Below are 20,972 nucleotides of genomic sequence, written 5' to 3' on the forward strand. Positions count from 1 at the left end.
GTGGAAATATCCTCAGTACCACAAGGTTTAAGCACAGTAGGATCGTAAGGTCATTAAATGGATTACCTTTGTTTATATAGGCTGCAGTTTGCTCCTAATGGACTATTAGCTGGTACAGAAATACACAGTGCCGAGCCAAAACAACAGTCACTAGCGTCGATCGTTTAGGCCAAAATGGTCCGTCGACGTATTGATGGGCCCGGCCGGACATGTCTGTTGTTATTTTGTCAGTGACGTAAAGCGTATGACGTCAAAATTACCTGCTATCGTTGTATAGTAACAATATGAAAGGTTTAAAGGCAACAAGTATTATAGAGGTGATTGTGTGGATTATCTTTGTGTTCGCTGCAGTAGCTCCCTAATATGCTATTAGTCGGAAACGAAATGTGTTGTTTCGTGCCAAAATAATTGTCAATTCGGGTTTAGGTCACGTTCATATACCTACTCCTATATAGTTGCCTTTAAACGCGCGCCGTTGCAGACAATATATAGTAGTATTTTCTGTATAAATCTATTATAGTATAGTAGATGTAAATCTACCATTACACAACCATGGGGACACGGATCTACCACGTAGACAGAAAAATAAAATTGTCTGCTACGGCCTACGTCTGACACTTTTTTGTCTGCCTGTAAATTAACCGTTATGCAATCCAAAATGTTTTGTCGCAATGTTGGCGGCACTGTATGCAGAGGATGTTTGTGTAGGGTGCTTTATTTGGTTACTGATGTAGGGACGCGACGTGTAAGATTACCTGACACCCAAAGGGTCGATGTTGGGAACTTTTTTTTTGTTATTTATTCTCGTGTCCGCAATATATTCCGGAGGTTCTAAAAATGTAAGGTGTATTTTATGTTTTGGCTACTTTATGTCATGGTATTTGCAATATACTGGCATGTAATATTGAACATGAGTTTTTATCTGCAACCAAGGGAGGCTGAAATATATTTCACACGGCTAACTCTACCAGAATAGATAAACTTTACAATTTTACGAAATTATAGTAATTCAACACTAAAGACCAATTCAACACGAAGTTATTTTTATAATATCGCTTAGAATAAGTTAATAACATAATATTATTGTGTGATATCCTGTAATATTTATAATCTAGTAATTTGTACATTTCACGTAGTAAAAGAACCCGGAAGGGTTTTTACCCCGAAGGGTTTGGGAACTTAAACATTTAAAGTACTTCGAAATATCGTTAGAAGCTTGTGCATATTACAAATTTATAATTACTAGCTTTACTGGAATGTTTTCCTCCTAAAGGGTACTCGGTAGAGATCTTAAGGTTCTATGAAGTTTACCGACATACACTTGACTGGACACGAGCTATGTGTAATCCAGTGTTTCTGAACCAGTGACTCGCAGCTGCATTACAAGTGGTTCGCAAAGTTTTGAAGGAGTTTTTGCTCTCAAAGAGTGTTATTGGTTTTATTTATTTACTTTAAAGTTTATCGCCAAACAATGATGACCCATGGCTGGAGAAGATACGTATTAAGGGGACCTTTTTATAATACAAGAGTGGCAGACAAACATGCAGCTGGAGTAGCAGGCGGCACTAGTCGCCTGATGGTTAAATGGCTACAAATGCCATTGAAGATCTGTAACCAATTCCATATAGAACAGAGATTTTATCCGAAGCTGACCACAGGTGTGTTGCCACTCTTCGGGCCTACGATGGTCGCTTCATATGTAAGGGTGATGAAATGGTAAACTTATAAATAATTAACTTTTCTCGTGCAGATAGACAGGTTATTCGATGCTGACGATGATTTTCTGTTTGTCGTACAGGGTGAGCAGGTACCCCCGGCATGAGGTCGGGGGAGGGCGAGGGCTCGGAGCTGGCGGAGTTCGGCACGCGATGGCCGCCGCCCTACTCGCAGGGCTACGGCTGGACGCGCTCCGCCACGCCGCAGCACCCGCCCGCCCACCATCTCGCGCGACATTCGCGCTCGCAACAAGTAAGCCCTTAACATAATCTTTCTTTTTGTATGTACAATGTAACTGATAGAGAATACTATCAGGCCTTAAGTTTTTGCTTTTTACGAGTACTATGTATATTTGTTCGAAATTTTAAATAAATTAATAACATGTATGACTATGAACTAATATTATCGCGGATTATAGATTTTGTTATGTAACTGTGGTGCCTATAATCCGATGTTTTAACATACTTAATACTTAATGTTTTATTACCCTAATATGTTTTTATTAACGTGTTACCTTCTATAGAATACCCACTATCCTACATGTTTAAATCTATCGCCAAACAAAAAACTAGGCATATTCGCTAAAGGCGCATTTTGCATGGCCATAAAACTTTATAATAAACTACCCCACCAAATAAAATAAATAAATAAGGACCATCAGTATTATAAAGATATAAAAAAACATGTTAATTGAAAAATGCTATTACGATTATAACGAATTCCTAAATGAATGAAAATATAGACATACAAATACACCTACCTTTCGGCATATTACATTTTGGTGCTTTCTTTTGACTATGTGTACAAGTACATCCTATATATTGTAACCCAAAAAATTACTAAATAAAGATTATGAATTATCAGATCCATGCCGCAGGCCATAGATATCTATGCCCCAGAAAATAGTCTACATAAAAGAGTATACAGTATTCTACCCTTATGTAACAACTTACAATGTCTTTAGTCGTAGTAGAAATAGGTTTGGAAAGTTTCGTCTATTCGCAATATATAAGACTTTAAGTAACATCGGAGAGAATACGGCTCAACGTAGATACTAAAGCTACGTCTTCAATACTACATAAAGGTTTGGCTGTAGTTTAACTTTATGCTGCTATTTTTGTGACAAGATATAGGCGAAATAATGTAGATACTTTAATGTTCTGTATACATAAACAATGTATCTCATGTTGTGCCTCATCATTCAAGTTCGTCATTTGATATTTTCTGCATAATAGAAATAGTGAAATTTCGATCTTTGGTAAGCAAAGATGTAAAGATTGATTAGCAATAACGGGCATTATATCATTGAGAGTAAAAGATAACCTTTAAAAGTCGTATCAAAAAACTGTAAGATCATAAACCCTGGGTTATTTCCACATTAATTCAAATTAAACTACTTATCATAATTACTCAAATTGACTGACATAGGCTCGTTTGTAAATGGGTCCTTAAATTTGAATTCATGAATAAATCATGAGCGTCAAGAATCATAAAACATGCATAAGCCCAGGGGAATACAGAATTGACATCTTGTTTTGTTATTGTCTCCGCATCATCACTGTCCGAGCTAGGTGTTGATTCTGGTTTTAAACTTCTTTAAATCAGGTTTGCTGCTTAAAATATTTATTTCGACAATTAACAATAATTTTGTAGGTACTAAATGTAACTAAGGCACTAAAAATCCATAAAACATAGACAATAAGTGACCTAAAAATTATTATCATTCATCTTTGGGTAGGGTTCTAAAGGTGCTAACACTCTAGCAGCATTTCCTCTTTGAACAGCTCTACCAATCCGTATGAAACTTAAATTGCAAATGTGTTTTGCAGAACGATCATGCATCAACTTAAAGCAACGAATAATTTAACTAAAAGCGGATTTTAGAAACAATTGGCTATTCTAAATTTTAAGTAACATATTGAATTGGCTGTCAAAATTACTAGGGAGGGAGCATTAAAGGCAATGTCGCAAAACCCAGTGGTTGCAGGACAACCGGCACACGAGCTACGAGGCGGAGGACGCGAGGGCGCGGGCGCGCGGCGGCGTCTACTACTCGCCGCCCGGGACCTCCTACACCATCGTGGAGCGGCCCGCCTCCTCCCATGGACACCACGCGCCGTACACGCAGCACCACTACCCGGGCAAGCTCTCCCGGGCGCCGTATCTTGGTTCCTCCAACATTGCTAACAGTGCAGGTAACCTAGGATTATAGTAATATGATGCATATAGTGTGGCCTTAATCAAAATTATATCAAGAAATTATTACCTTACCCTAGGAGCTCTAAGTCAAAAGCCCTGGGTACTCAATTTGGGTGCTAACCTATGGTGCTAAAATTGTCCTAGCAAGTTATATGGGTTATAAGCTACTTAAGATATCATCAAAATAAATATATCATATTATTCAGTTGTGTCTAAATATTTTATAACATTTATTTGGTCTTACTGTAACGTTTAAGTAGTTTTTTTATAATAATACATAAATCCTTCGATCACTAATAAGAACAATCGCATACATTTATTGATAAACAATAGAAAGGTGTAACTTGTAGTGCTAAATGTCATTAAAAATGCTGTTAAAAATCCATACTATTACTTGCTTTATAAAAAATGCTACTTATTCTACTTTTTCTACCAACTTATTAATATTTGATACATATAAAACTCAACTTTTCCTCAGACGAAAATAATCCATTTAGGACGTAAATAATAAATTGTAAGTCTTGAAGGTGGATTTTTTGTTAGATGTTCCCATGCTGGATGGATGTTTATAAGTGTGGCGTGACATTTTATTTCTTCAGTTTTATAGCTGTTCCGTGTCATGTAGATATGATGTTCTAAACAGTTACGTGATAGTCATAAGGAGTAGAATTTTATGCCAGTAAAAGTTAAGCTTTTGGTTTTGTATATTTTCTGTTTTATGTCCGGAAATTTTGACATACAAGTATTTTGTACCACGATAAATTAAACAATGTTGAAAAAAATATAAATAAGCAAATGAGGTATAGTTACATACAGTAACTAATTATGTTGACGCCCATTGCCACCCATTGACATTTGTGTTCAACTCCATATAGAGCAGGGGTTCTGTCTAAAGCCGATCACACACATCCACACTTCCGAAACGAAGATTCCTTCACACTGCTGAACTTGTATTTTTATACAGCAGCAGGTGCAACAAGCTTGAGGAACAGCACAAACCACTTAAGCGCAAACGGCAAGAAGCGGCCCATCTCGCCGGAGCAGGTGCTGCGGCTGTTCGGGCAGGGCGGCGCCGCGGCGCTGGGCAAGGCGCTGCCGCCCTCGCACCCGCCCGCGCCGCTGCCCGCGCCGCTGCCCGCTCCGCTGCCCACACGACGACATTCCCCAGCTAGCAGCCCTAGTAGCACTACGCATCATGTAAGTAATACACACACGTAATACGCACACAGATTATATAATGAGATATAATTTAATATAGAAGAAAACTAGACAGAATGTTACATCAAACAGACATTAAATCAAAAAAGGAAATACCTACTAATTTTCCTACGTAAGGAAATAGGTCTGTGGAAATAACTTAAATGTAATAATACAATTTGTAAGGTATTATTGCACCGTAAACAGATTTTCTTAGAACATTAGGTCACACTGTAAATTGCCGGCTAGCTATGCATTACGCTCTGTTAATAATATGAAAATGAAGTAGAGTATACAATTTCTTCTTGTTACTCTTAATGTGCTATTTTTCATAGCAAACTTAGGAATACATTAGATGTTAAAACAATAATATAATTGATTATAAATAATTAATGTGGATAACATATGACACGACACACGAAATGATACGACATATGATATGATCTACATAAAATATACACTATACGAGTAATTTAAAGAAAACGTTTAAAAGAAAGTCCCTTCAAAACCTTACTTATCATTGAAATAAAACTAAAACTGGGACACACCTGTGGGTCGTGCCGCGTCCTTACATGTGATTATTTTTAGATCCCCTACATTACCGACAAATGCAAAATTCTAAAAATAGCTAATCGTGTAAAATGTGTGGCCGTACGGTAGGTGGTGCCACGAGTAAATAATTTCGTCGGTGCGGCGGCAGTCGATATTACTACGTTATTCATGACCAGTCGGACGTTTGGGTTGCGAAAGGTGGACATGGCCAGCCTATACTTTATTACTCCTGTCTACTGTCATTGTATTTTAAGGAAATTTACAACTTGGTATACTTTACCTATTGTGTTGAATTATAAAAAGGGGTCCTAAAATATAAATACATGTCGTATTAATTTTTAGGTAGATATTTTATTTTATATCAAAGTGCCAAAAACAGCTGATAAATTAATAGCGAGTGATCTTCAATAGTCGTGGATATTAGTTAAAAGATGATAAATGTGGTTGCATTGAATAACTCTTTTGGCACCGTTTTTGAATAACCTTATAGCAAACTGATAATGATAACTTGGTAGTAGATAAGGAATGCCTTATTCAAAATTGGCAAGTGGTATAGTAATGACAAATTTTAGTCAGCACCTAGTATTCTTTCTGAAACTGATAAGATTCAAAAGGACAATTTAATATCTAATTTTAAAACGTATTGAAACACCAGATAATACCAGATAAGTAATTTAACTAACGCGCTATTTCGTAACAGCTTTAAACACCGCAACGTTCTAACTAATTACAGTTTATATTGCAATAAGTTATAATTTGTTAATTTAGGATAACTTTCCGGCAATCTCGTTGTTACAACTATTACCCATTACGGCTGCATGTTCAACTACTCACAGCAAGAAGTGAACGGGCGCTTTGCCAACGTCATTAAATGAGATCTATGCAAATAACAACAAACAAGAAAGACAGGAATAGTTACTTATTAAGAGTATTTGATAAGGAAAACTTCCAAAGATATATTTAGAGGAAAATAAATCTCAACTTAAATTATTTAACTTAGATGCTTTATATACATAACGTACAAATAATATAAAAAGTATTAAAAGGAATAGTACTGAGTAGTGATAAGGGAATTATTTTGGTTTTTTTCCAGTTATATATTTTCCTTAGTCCGAATATACATAAGTATAGGATTTTAAATGTGGTTTACAATTCATAAAATCATATTTAAAAATGTTGTTATGTTGCTAGTATTGATTTCTGTACATAAGTATACTTATTCAAAGTTATTCATATAAGTTTAGCGTTTCTGGTAAGTATTGAAAATTGGGTAGAGTCATGGACATCATGAACATGGAAATACTGAGTAGAGAATCCACTTTGAATAAAAATTTGATTTTCTTTCTGAAAAATAGGTAATCTTGTAAAATTCTATCACCTTTTGTTATCACAAAATATATATAACATTATTATTATAATTACAAGTATTCTAAATTCTCTGGATTCACTCATTAGAAACACTCTTGTCAAAATTCTTAATTGTAATCTTTCCAAATATGCATGGTCTCAGGCTTCCCTTCCTATTCGGTACGGAGGTTTGGGAATTCGCAAAATTTCCAGTGTATCCTTACCGGCGTTTTTGGCTTCTTCACATAGCACACAATGTTTAATTGACAAGATACTACATAAAATGTCTTTTAGTAATCCTGAAATTGCTTATGTGAACGAAGCCGAAACTGCCTGGACATTGGCCTGCCCAGGGCAAAATTTTCCTGATGACAAAACTATTCAGAGATTGTGGGACGAGCCCATTTGTAAATATTACCAAAAAAAACTTTTAGACAACTCACAAAATCTTTCAGAGCGGGCTCGTCTTTTAGCAGTCTCTGAAAAAGAGTCAGGTTTTTGGCTGCAGGCTTTACCATCATACAATTTAGGTACGTTTTTTGATAATATATCATTTTCAATTTGTGTCTGCCTGCGTTTAGGTATGAAAACAAATGAGCCACATCGCTGTCTCTGTGGTGAAAATGTCAGCCAGTTTGGCCACCACGGACTGTCTTGCCGCCGCAGTGCTGGTCGCTTGTCGCGTCATGCGTGTGTCAACGATATCATCCGAAGGGCCCTTGTTACCATCAACGTGCCGGCTTGCCTTGAGCCGAATGGTATTGCACGTGATGATGGCAAGCGGCCCGACGGTATGACTCTCGTTCCCTGGAAACAGGGGAGGTTACTTGTATGGGATGCGACTTGCGTGGATACGCTGGCTCCATCCCATATTTCAGTGACCTCGACGCATGCGGGAGGTGCGGCAGAGGCGGCTGAATCTGTGAAGCGACGCAAATATGCAGCCTTGGGGGATGGCTACATATTTGTGCCGTTTGCGGTAGAGACTCTGGGTCCGTGGGGGCCAGAAGCACGACGGTTCTTCAAAGAAATGTCGTCGCGTCTGGTTGACGTTTCTGGAGACCCAAGAGCTGGTGCGTACTTTGGCCAAAGAATAAGTTTGGCCATACAACGCGGCAACGCAGCCAGCATTCTTGGGACTCTACCGGGAGGCAGTGATTTGGACTCATTGTTTTATATTTAATTATTTAAGTTTTAATATTTCTTTTTTGTTTAAATTATATTTTTTGTGTATATTGTATATAGATTTTAAGTTTGTAAATAGATAGATATATTATATATAATTATGTTACTTAATTAAAATTAAAACACTTATACATTATTTATGTTTAACAAAACTAAATAAAACCTAAGCTTAAAAAAGTGCGTATCTTAACAAAGAATAAGTCATATCCATACAAAACTTTTGAGGGCACGGTCAACATTAAAACGTTAAAAGCAAAATACAGCCGGCAGTTGGCGTGTGGCGACCGCGCGTGGTAGATTACCATACGTTTTAATTGCGTCATATTTATCCAATTATTTAAAAGTATAATTTGTTTATTATTATAATAATAATGATGATAGTTTAACTGAAATTAATTTATAAGATATGTAATAGTTAAAGAGTTGAAAATTTAAATGAGAATAAATTCTCGTTGAGTTATCGAATGTGGGTTGTTCGGTCAATTCTTGTAACATGAAAACAATAAGCAAAATCTAGATCAATAACGTGATTGACTAAAATGAAGGCTTGAGGTGTAGTGCGTGATGTGCTTCACTGTAACGTGGTGTTTCAATATCTGTATATTTTCATTTTCAAATTGGATTCTCACAAGAGCGATGAGGTGAGAATCTGTTTATAATCCTAAAATCTATTTATGATTTTTTGTGATTACATGTATGTAACTGGACACATGTATGTCTCTGGAGTCTCGACCAAATACATACGTTACATAAATTTCGACCTTTGAACAGTATTACTTTTTACTATTATATTTTTATATCATAACATAACAAACGAGCGTGCAGTCCATCTGGTGGTAAGTAGCAGCTGCCACCCATGGTCATCTGTAATCAATCTTAGATAGCGTTGGAGTCAGGTAGGCCACACATGCTAGCCCGAAAGCCTAAGTTTGAACATCTCATGTACATAATTATTGAACATTTTTCTTTCCATACCATCAATGTGCAGCAGCAGTGCTAACTATTCCTATATTCTGGTTTGAAGGTGTGGAAAGGCATAAGGATTTATTCTAGCCTTTAATTGTTGCGACTAATATGTAATTAGAATGGCGTGACTCTGATATTTTGGTCAATGTTAGTATGACAACTCTGAAGGAAGTTTGAAACCACAGTTTTTAATTAAGTCACGTGAAAGAATAATCATGAAACAAGTCATGAATAATGTTCAATGGATGTATATACCAGCGGATATGTTAAATATTATTTGTAATCAACCTCAAATAGGATAATAGTCCAATATAAAGCCGCGAGGAAATACTTACACCGAACGACGTACATACAAATACTTTTCATTTAGCTCTATATTACCGTTCTTTACTCTACCATGGCTTTTATTGTACGCAATAAATTCTACTTTATTATGTATATATTAAAAATCTTCCGTCTTCCGTCTGTTTGTCAGCGAAATTAGAAAATTTGCCTTTAGATTGATTTGAAATATTTACAAAATTTTGATTTTTTTATATAAGATTGATTTCTTACTTTTTATCTTGAAGTCTACACAGGGACGGGAAACTAATTAGCATGTTACAAAATAGTATAATAAAATGAAAACACATATATGTTTACCACCTTTAGACTTTTAATAAACCTCATTAGCACTACAAGGGCTAAGGGCTTACGGAAAGTTGTTAATCATCCGGCGGCAGAGCCGTTAGCCTGTTACTAAGTTCGTGTGAGCTGTCAGATTGCCGAAACAACTTCAGCTGCTTATGACTGATCGCTCTGAGCGTACTTGTTGAGCTCGGGTGTCAGCGGAGTGAAACCTTATGGTAGACATATTTTCGTAAATATAGTTTAGAAGCGTACTAATATATAAGAATGTATTAAAATGTAATGATTTTGTACTTGAGAGAGAAACCATTTTGTTAAAAAAAGTTATACAATCAAAAATACAAATCAAAATACTATGTAAAGTATCAATTGATCATAGACTATATGAATAACTCAATAACGATTTGTATTTTAGACAGTATCTATTTCTCTAGGTATGTCTGCGAAAACATAAGTTTGAAAGTTTTGTGGACCGTCACATTAAAACGACTGATGTGCTGACTAAGATAGAACTCTAATCCTGTTTTCGGTTGGATATAGATAAATCACTAGTGGGATTATCATGTCCATAAGGTGTACTTTACGCTTCTTTGGTAGTTCGTCGTCGAACCAATACGTCCCACGGTGCCCGGGTCTCCTCTCAGAATAAGAGGGACTTAGACCAGAGCTTGGGCCTACAATCACCCGATTAATAGGCCGAGTTAAAACCACTAGACCATCGCAACTTTCGATCATTGTTGATTGAAGATCGTAGCCTATATGGCGCAGTTTTTACTTTAGTTTATTATAAACACACAAAACTCACTTTATTGTACTAGCAGGTAAATTTTAAGGCACATTCGTACAAAATTATTCCTTACTCGTAGCGATTAGTCGTTGCAACCTCAATTTAGGCAATTAGAATGGCGTGACTGTAATGTTTTGGGCAATGTTCGTTTGAAAAATAAACTGAATTTATGTGCGTGACAACAGGGTGGTAACAGCAAGAACGGTGCACGTTAGTGAGTTTTGTGAAGTTAACTTACTTGGTATTTAAATGTATTATGAATATGATTGAAGGCTTAAAGAAATGTAAAAACTGTGCCAGTTATACTACAAGGTTTTTTTAAATTTTCTACGTTAGTATGTATCGGTCATACTGTAACTAAATTTAAACGAGAAATCGCGACAATTTTTGCCCACTACAAATTGTCAAATTGGTCATAATTGGTAGGAAAAATTTGGATAGATTCATTATTAATAACAAGGTTGAAAAGATTGAAAAGAAAACAAGGTTGTATTTTGGATACTACTTATCTAAGTACCTTTTTTGTACTTAAGTTTATTTGATTGGTCGCAAAGAGTATCAATTATTGACGTACGTTAAATTGAAGGTAGTTTTTAAGTTACTGATTTTGAAACAAAATAAAGCCAAAGATCAGGAATACATGTATTAACATTACATGTATTAACTATGTACGTGTGGTTGAATTCCATGCTCTAAAATCTACAATACAATTATCACGGATCATTTACCCTCCCCGCAGTTGTATATTGGTCTCTGTCATAATGAGTAGGGTCAAGTACGGATGTATAGACTTCATGTAATGGAGGGTGCTAATGTTGTATAGACGTGTAGGTTTCCTCTCGAAGTACTTATTTGATTGGCATAATTATAACTTAAGCACAATTACGAGTATGACTTGAGCACATTTTTAAAACACACGCTTATATAAAGAACAGTTTTTTTTAACTACACGCTAAGCATTCGAAATAACACTAGCTTGGTCAATAACTGCGATTGCAACAATTTATCTTTTATAAGATTTGTAAAATTGCAAAATATTCATAATTTGACAATATTTTATTTACTCATGTATTAAAATTATTCGTTATTTTACTCATCGAGATTCGTAGCAATCCTCAACAAGACGAGGATTGCTATGAGCAGCATCCGAGTTCATGATCAGATCGGCTTAATGGGCAATATCATATTGCATAGTCGTCGACGTTACATAAGCGTCTTAAATCTTGATTCAATCAGCCAAATGGAATTCAAGTCAAATGCAAGATTGCATGCATGTATACTGATGTGGGTAATGCATAAAAAGCTTGATATGTCAGTCAATTCAGGCTCCGTATACAATTCAACAGAATTACAAATTCGTTCACAATACCGACAATGTAGCACGAAATGACGTGTAATTTTGGCGCTTGCTACGGCTGTTCGTAGTGTTGATGTTAAACTGTAGCCGAGTGTAGATACGAGACACTATGTGCTACACCGACAACTTATTGTCTTCAGTCTCGCGCGGATATGATGGGTAACATATCTATACAATGGATGGCACTCGTCATATAAAAATGAAGTATTTTAGTTAATTCGTACTTCTGAATTAGTAAAATTAAATAAAGTAAAAAATTTGCCTGATATAACGAATACAAAACATGTAATAAATGAAGATGTTTTAAAATACAGTATATGTCAGCAATTCAGACCTCGTACTCAATTCCACAGAATTACACATTCATTCACAATACCGACAATGTAATACGAAATGGCGTGTAATTTTGGCGCTTGCTACGGCTGTTCATAGTGTTGATGTTAAATTGTAGCCGAGTGTAGCTACGAGAGATTGTGTGCTATAGCGACAACTTATTGCCCACGGTGTCGCGCGCATATGTTGGGGCAAAAGATTTATACAGTACCTTTACCATGAGTTTTTACGTTTTGACAAATATGACTGTTTTGGTATTTTGCCCATACGATTTCCTAGTTCTGACACAATCCGCTAGGGGCGCTGATTGGAATTTGTATGGGCAAATACGTAAAAACAAACACTACATTCGTTATATAAAACTGTCGTATTTTATTTAAAGATTTTTGTTGTAATCATGAAATGTATCATTGATATGAATAAAAAGATTTTTTGCGATAGTGTCTGTCAGATTCTCAGAACCTCCTCCGATACCTTTTTTATCTTAAAAGAAGTAAAACATTTTTTGGATAGACAACGATTTATAAAATTAAAAATTATTGGTTACAATATTTTTATTTAAATCGACCGAATCGTAATAACTACAAATAACGCTACTTATTGCTGTAAAACTGAAAAGGCCACGTGGCGACGGCGTAATAGCCTTGAAATACATCTTGTAAATGTATATAATATGTATAACTCTTTGATTTATAATGGTTAAATAATAATTAGACCAATTGTATCGATGTATATATAGGTATTATGGCAGATAGCATTTTATTTTACGTAGTTACTTAAAAGGGAAAGTAGCGTTACGTAAGGTCGCATAAGAAAGTTTCATATTGCATAACACCAGGTGTCAAATAACGGCAAAAAGCTTTTAGTTTTGAGTACTACGTTTTATTTTTATACACGGGATATTGTGACCTAAACACAATAAGAGCTTTCAAAGGAGCTTTCCATTGAATGGAAGAACACGATCTCGTGTTAGCGCTTAGTGTAGGTAACACAGAGCTTATAGCTCATGTGACATGTGACATACGATATGTTAGGTTAGGTAATACAGCGTGTATGACATGGAACATCTCGGTCAGCTGATCAATAATAGTCCATTTTGTTATTTTTGTTCTTGAGTGGATGTGTACAAGTATTTTTTTATACAGCTGTAATTAATATTACGTTGCGTTTGCGCTGTTTAAAGACTTGTGACAGGTGACTTTGTAAAACATTATATAAGCATGTGTCTTCAATACTCGTGGGGGCTCTGTGGCGCTCAGGGTTTTAGCGCCACAGTGGTTGATATTTGGTAGTGGTGTCAATAACAGTGACAGTTTCTCCCAAAACATATTAGTTATTCGTATTATACACTTTTTATAAGAGTTGGTAGATAAATACTCGTATCTAATTTATAAATTCTTATACAGTGTCATTTTTGCCAAACTTTTTAGTAAGATACTTAAACATGTACAAAGCCCTCTTTTATCGCACTGTATAAATAAAATTAGTGAAAGGAACATTTTTAGCCCGCATTTCCCCGTAAAACCCGTTAACACGGTAAAAACAGTTTTAATTAACAGAGTTATCCAGTAGTGCTTTGGACAATATCTACACAACGTTTATTCCCGAAACTTAGTCCTGTGGGATTGCGTTCAACTAAATTTGTAGGGAAGAATAAAATTAACTTACATTTTTATACAAACAGTAAGCTTACCTAGAAAACTGTTACTAAGGTAATTTAATAAACTATAGCAAGCTTGAACTAAGTAACCAGCAACTTTCGGGTAGAGAAACTCTCAGAGCGGAGACAAAATATCATGTCAAACACATATTTATAACGTGTCTGATATAGTAAGAAATATTCAAAATGGCTCAACTTAAGAAATATTTTGAGAAAATTTACTACTTAAGAATCGTTTTTTAGTAAATTTATTTCGTTTTTGAATACTGTGATGAAAAACAGAGCATTTTCGACAAAAACAGACTTGTCCGAGGCGTTCCAGCTTAGTCCTCAGGGGTAGGAATATCTAATCCTATCTGGGGTTGATTACAGATGTCCATGGGCGGCAGTAGCCACTTACCATCAGGTGGATTGCATGCTCGTCTGCTACTCCTATATTATAAAAAAAAGCATTTTTGGGACTAATGAGTATTTCACATACCATATTATTTGTAACTTATTTTGTATAGTAACTTTTGTATGTATTGTACCAGGCGATATACCGGGGTGGCGAGCGGGAGCGGCCGTACTCGTCGGGGGGTGCGCCGCCGCCGCCCGCGGAGCCCGCCACGCGGACCGTCACCATGAGCCGCGACCCCGCCGACTCTCACGGCTTCGGGATCTGCGTCAAGGGCGGCAAGGAAGCTGGTAAGAGATATTTCATATGTAGTAGGAACGGTAGCAAAAGAGTGGCGTGGGTTCTAGCCGCCATGGAAAGGCTGTCGAAAATATGGTTGCAACATTTAATTAAAAACGGAGTATTTACCAGTTTTGCTATTGACAAAAGATACCTACATGCCGATGTGTCATTACTACCCCTACGAAGAGATTTTGACAGTTATAGAGTGCCAGCTCTCAGAAATTACATAATTTGGCTCTCGTGGTTACACTACGTATGACCACCGCGGATCCATTCCTGTTTCATGACAGCAGTGTTATGTTGCTGCGTTCTGGTTTGAAGTGTAGATAAATATGCGACTTAAGACTTAAGAAGTGGTCATAATGTATTTTTTTAAAAAGAATAAAAAAAATTTGAGAAGGGATATATGTACCTATAAAAAAGAATACGAAACATTTTCTCGATTGTGCTCTTTCAAGTTTTTTCTATATTTGAGTTCGGAATAAAGCTTGAGGACAAAGACGGTAAATAGTACATACATGGTAATCCGTATCCAGTCAAGTGAACTTATACGGCTTTACTGTGGATAAGCCTTCAATAGCAAATTATCTTGACTTTGACTTTAAGAATCAAGGGCGAAAGTGAGGTCTTCCTCGTAATACGTAATTTGCATGAAGTATCCATGTAAGTAGGCAAAACAGAATAGTTACGAAAATTTTGTTTGTTAACATTTTTTTTGTTTTGTTTTTAGCTATTAGTGGCTATCAATAAAAATACCTCAAATTTTCTATGATGGTTGTTGAATTTCGACTACCGAAAACTTGTTAAAATTATAATACGACTATGACAAAGCACAGTAGGAGTTTTAATCAGTTTAATGGCTGTTGTGACCGAGTTACTAATCTATTGTAATTCGGTTTGTAAAATTGGGTCGGTTATATTTACGAGTAAAGATATTGCGTATGGTAACGTTTGAATCACAACAATCAATAAATCTAAGATTTAATTAATTAGAAAACAACTTAAAATTCAGTAAGAAAAAATGAAAATTCAGTCTGTCTCCTCTATAATATCCTGAAAAATCCATCCTCTCCTTTGTACCTACGGCGTCGCTTTACGTATGCACGGACTTCGCTGGCACCCTGCAAATCACATGTTAAATCTTTATTAAATTACCCATCCCATAAAACCTCTCTCTATTCCCACTCCTTTGCTGTTCATGCGGTTAGACTGTGGAATTCACTACCGCCTAATATTCGTCTCTCTAATACTATATCTATATTTAAAAGAAGAGTTAAAGAGTATTATCTATCACTTTCATAGAGTAATATATATAGATATATATATTACTCTATGAAATATATATATTTATATGTATGTATGGTATATATTTTAATGGTAAATATATGTATATGTGTTATTATCATTTAGTTTTTATTTTGTGTTTTATTTTTATTATTATTATCATTTTTTTTTTCTTTTTTTTTTGTGCACACTAATTTTGCCTTTCGTATGCACACTCCTGTCCCAGGGTTGCTGGAAGAAATTCCATACTGGAATAAGCAATCCTTTGTACTTCATCTCTATGTCATCTGCTTTTATATGTATCCTCTTTTTTGTGTACAAAAACTTATAAAATAAATAAATAAATAAATAAGATTCCAAAATACAAATCTCAAGTTTATTTTATGACTTTGATTTGTTAATATCTATATTTTTAACAGCAGGCTTAATTTATTACTTACTTTAAATTTCATGTATATAACTTGTTCCTTGTACAAATAAATAAGTGAACTTGCAGGCTTTTATAAAAATGTCTTTTAAACTCAAATACAACTATATAGTTTCAGCTCAATTCCATTGTTTAAATCTAGTGACTGAGTAAGCTGAGATAGCCTAATTTATATTAGACGATCCAATTCAGTGTTCAGGTGTAGCATCTAATCTGTGGTCGACTTCAGCTTTGAATTAATCCATTCAGGTCGGTTACGGATTAACCTAAGACTAGATGGGATGAATGCTCGTCGGCTACGTATTGCACGTAAATATATACAGATTTGAAACTGATGCTTTGTACCGGCACAAATAGAGACGTCGTTATATTCAATTCAATCTATTACGTCCCACTGCTGGGCACTGGTCTCAGAGCGAGATGTTTGGTCCATTGTACACCACGCTGGCCAAGTGCGGATTGGTGGACTTCACACAGTTAAGAACTTTTTTAAGTAACTCTCAATCATAATCATTATTATTTATTGCATAAATATAGTATTACATAGGATCAAGCGTATGTTCCCTTTCAATATTTTTCTTTACAGTGAAAGGCAAGTGATCATTTATTTCTTTTACACACATAAATTCAACATTTCTGCCTAATAACAGCAGTGTTAAGTGATTCTGTCATTTGGTTGGATGGGTATGGTAAGGTAGACCTACTTTCCGAGACATTCTAGTTTAATCCTTAGGGGTAGCGCGGCATCTGCAGACGACCTCAAGTAGAAATCTAATTTTATCTGTGTTGACTACATAACCCATGAGCGGTTGTGGCTACTTAGCATCAGGTGGACTGCATGCTCGTCTTCTAACTCTATATTATATAAAATATATATCTATCTATCTATATATAATAAAAAAAATATCAAAAGTGCTTGGATTGCGATCCATGGACCCTATTACGAAATCAAATTACAAATCACTAGACTATCAGTACACTAGTAGATACGATTCCGGTGATTCGCGCCAGCCTGGCATTTCCGTCTCGCTTTGATCATTTGGGGGACAAAAGAAAACGAGTAAGCTCACCGTCCCCGTGAAAATGTGGGACAGTTATGCAAGTTGTGACATTTAGTATTAAAGCTGTGACCGAATTGCGAGGGATTGTAAGTGGTCTTGTGAAGAAGGTATTTATAGAGCTTTCGCACATAATGTACAAATAATTCGGAGATAAAAATTTCCACTTAAATCGGAGAAATTTAATTTGTTATTATGTAGATTTTACGACACGTATAGATCCGTCTTCTCGACAAACAGAAACTTTAATATATGAATTATTATTATATATTATAATTTATGAATTTAGTTGTATACATCCGGCCGGTATAAAGCCGGCGATGCATTGGCGACTCCTCTGGTGTTGCAAATGTCCATAGGCGGCGTTGACTAGTTTCCATCAGGTAGCACGTCTGCCTAATCGTTAGGTTAAACTATAAAAAAATACATTTTCCTAACATGACAGAAATGATTACGTATGACGGCGACCATCGACGACATCGTTTTCACATAATATTTATGTCGGTATTCATTAATATTGTGTGTTACAATGTGTCACATACTGTATGTCCTACCTTTCGAGCCTTCATAGATAGCCATATTAATTTTCAGACAGGATATTATTTTATTTAGGCAAATGTTACAGCAAAATGCGCCATAATAAACATCCTGATGAAGAAAACAACTTAACTGAATTTTTAATATACATTTAGATCACCGTAATATTGTTTCTACCAAAGTCAAAGGAAAACAAGGTTAAATGATATAAGAAATCCATTGAACTGAAATGGAAAGCTTAATTAAAAGTTGTTATCCCTTAGCTGTGTTCAACAGTTCGTAGATTCTTAATAACAAGACTAACTGGATTTCATTAGTGGAATCTATTTGTTGGCGAGCGGAAAAAATCTATAGTTGCGGACGTTAACACCTAAATGCTGTAGTTTGTCTTTGTGATAAATTGGTACAATTTACCCCATTTTTTCTCGGCACGGTTGACCATCAACTTAAAGGTTATACCTTAGTAACATTTTCAAAGAAATTAATTTATGTGATAAATGTTGCATGATTCTCGTTAAAAGAGACGTTTAGCAATCCATTAATGTCCCACAGATGGACATGGATCTATGGATTTCGATTGGGAGAGCCCAATCAGCTTAGATAAGGGTTAATTACCAACCCAATTTTTTTGTTCCCAATGTTTTTAATCTGTTTGCAACTGAACCAAATGGAATTAAATATTACTGTAACATCGTGACTCCTAAAGTAAAAATAATTTGTTTAATTATATATCTATATGAATGTTAACAATGCTATATAATTAAACATAAAATTAAAATATGGTTAAGACCTATATTAACATTACTGCTTAAACTGTCTGGTTATTGAAGAACGAACAGAAAATAAGTTGCTATTCGTGACAAATCAATGTTCAAAGCTGTACTTATTTTTTAGTACAATAAAATTGTAATAGACAAGTTGTCTGTTCAGTTATTACTATAATTGCCTCAACAATCGATTTGAACTTTCGTGGCGAACTCTATCATTTTATTTGAACTTTAGCCACATTCGCGATCACGTAATCCTGACATACCTACTGCATTTAGTTATCAAATAGAAGAAATCGGAGCACCGAACTGTGAAGTGAGCCTGGTGACCTGTTTTTCACGAAAATTGCATCGCGCCAGTAGATAGCGGATAACACCTTAGCGATTTGACGTCGGCGGCACGTAGCTAGCAGATAGACTCGATCGATTCCATTCCATATGTGTTATATAAATAGAGCGGTCAAACAAAGCGATTGAATCAATGATCCGTAGCTCTTCGCAAATACTCTGCTAAGTCGAATATCCCATTAATCCTGGAGTAAACTCAGCAAATCTCTCGTACCTCTCGACGCCACGTTACGTAACTCTATCTATTAGGTTGTAACAATTGAGTTGTATTGATTGATTTTCTATTTTTGAGTTTAAGTTATACATTGGAATTTTAATTTTATTTTAATATAGTTGTTATATGTACCATAGAGATAGTTTTGGGTTCAATCCATAACGGGTGCTTTTTTAATGTTCTGATAAAATCGGTTATAATAAGTTTATGTTTAAAAATATTTAGTATTAATTACAACGAGTAAACGGTTGCCTGGAAGAGATCGCTAGTTTAGTGATAAGGCCGCCAATTGTACATTAGTTTATTTTTAAAAAATTGTATTTTTTACTTTTAATTTGGTGTACAATAAATAGTTTTGTATTGTATTGTATTAATACACTTTCAGTGGGATATCAAAATCGTACGACAGTACAATGTTTATAAAGTTTAACAAAAAAGTATAACTGATACTTGTGTATATAATTAATAGACTTAAATGCCATAATGAATCATTATCTAATTAAAACGAAACTAAGACCATAAAATGTCTTCAATTTACTTCAAAATCGACAAGTGAAGTATCTTAAAACAGCTAATAATTAAGGAAATTGCCCGTCTTGCTTCGAAGACTAATGAATCCCAATGTAATTATGCTGCAGGAGCGATCCAATCTAAGTTCTCGAGATAGACTCAACCGTGCAACCTCCTGCTTGCTAATTTGATTTTGTGAAAGATTCATCAGGCGTACAATTATTTTCAAATAGATTTATGCAGTTTTTTATCGACAAAGTGGTCATGAGTGAATTAGTTTGTAAGTAATTTGGTAAGGAGTTCTGTGTGGTTAAAAAGCGTTAAGCGTTAATCACTTGATCAAATTAAGCATAGTTTACGATTCAATCCTTACTAATATCCATTAAAATAATCGATGTTTTGGGTCCAAAAGACCGATTCTCCGATTAATCTATTTTAGATCGCCATCCCTATTTCCCGTGGGATTTCCAGCATAAAAACTATCCTATGTCCTTTCTAGGGTCTCAGACTATCTTTGTAGAAAATTTCAATAAAATTGGTTCAGTGGTTTAGGCGTGAAGAAGAGACAACCAGACAGACAGACAGAGTTACTTTCGATTTATAATATTAAGTAAGGATAGTAAGGATTTACTCGACTGTGAAAGGTAATGTTTAGGAGCGTATTTAAGTATATAATTATATATGTCTCATTCTTTGGCATGCCAACTAGCCCAAAGAAGCTTGAGCAATCATAACATATGAGGTGTTGTTGGAGTAACATAGGCTATAATTTTAAGCAGTCAGGTTTTTAATTTTATGATAATTAGTAGTTAGTTTAAACGAGCAGTGGTTTTTCGTTGTTTGGAGTTAATATGAATTATATAAGGTTTATATAAGTTATCTTACTTCTTAAAAGTAAAGATAATGTACGTGCCTCCTGGATAGTTATTACCTGTAAGTAGTTAAGATTAAAACTACTTCGCAACAATCCGCTACAAATATGTATGATGGTATATATTTTAAACCATGCAGTATGTACCACCCTCCCTCCCTCAAAGGATGCATGCAGATGCAAAAATTAAAAATATACACCACCATACATACCACCACCAACACGTGTTTCGCTCCAAAACGGAGCATCATCAGGGTAAGTTGACTCTACGACGGTTAATCGCTAAGTGACGCTGTCAACCTAATGCATGCCTTTTATAATGGTATCCAACCCTCCCCTCCACAATGAAAT

General features: G+C 35.3%; 2 protein-coding genes across 2 annotated transcripts in view; both read left to right on the forward strand.

Annotated features, from left to right (window-relative positions):
• The window catches only part of dysc (whirlin protein dyschronic), a 92,520-nt gene that overhangs the window by 21,093 nt on the left and 50,455 nt on the right, over positions 1 to 20,972 (forward strand). Inside the window, exons 2-5 of the mRNA XM_073080491.1 lie at positions 1,799 to 1,968; positions 3,695 to 3,911; positions 4,883 to 5,112; positions 14,460 to 14,613. Coding sequence (XP_072936592.1) covers positions 1,819 to 1,968; positions 3,695 to 3,911; positions 4,883 to 5,112; positions 14,460 to 14,613 — 751 coding nt within the window. The 5' untranslated portion in view covers positions 1,799 to 1,818. The remainder of the gene's footprint in view (positions 1 to 1,798; positions 1,969 to 3,694; positions 3,912 to 4,882; positions 5,113 to 14,459; positions 14,614 to 20,972) is intronic.
• LOC140747826 (uncharacterized) lies at positions 6,958 to 8,291 on the forward strand. Its single transcript, XM_073080446.1, has 2 exons — positions 6,958 to 7,019; positions 7,090 to 8,291. Exons 1-2 carry the CDS (start codon positions 6,958 to 6,960, stop codon positions 8,192 to 8,194), a joined length of 1,167 nt encoding a protein of 388 aa, XP_072936547.1. The 3' UTR covers positions 8,195 to 8,291.

This window comes from Epargyreus clarus, unplaced genomic scaffold, assembly GCF_041222505.1.
Source record: "Epargyreus clarus isolate Ecla_fem2 unplaced genomic scaffold, WU_Ecla_fem_2.2 ptg000015l, whole genome shotgun sequence".
NCBI classification, from domain to species: Eukaryota; Metazoa; Arthropoda; class Insecta; order Lepidoptera; family Hesperiidae; genus Epargyreus; species Epargyreus clarus.

What these genes read in the sequence shown, in the direction of transcription:
- LOC140747826 (XM_073080446.1), top strand. Translation starts at nt 6,958, where the DNA reads ATGGAAATACTGAGTAGAGAATCCACTTTGAATAAAAATTTGATTTTC. An exon ending in ATTTTCTTTCTGAAAAATAG is followed by an intron (nt 7,020 to 7,089) that starts GTAATCTTGTAA and finishes TATAATTACAAG; the next exon opens with TATTCTAAATTCTCTGGATT.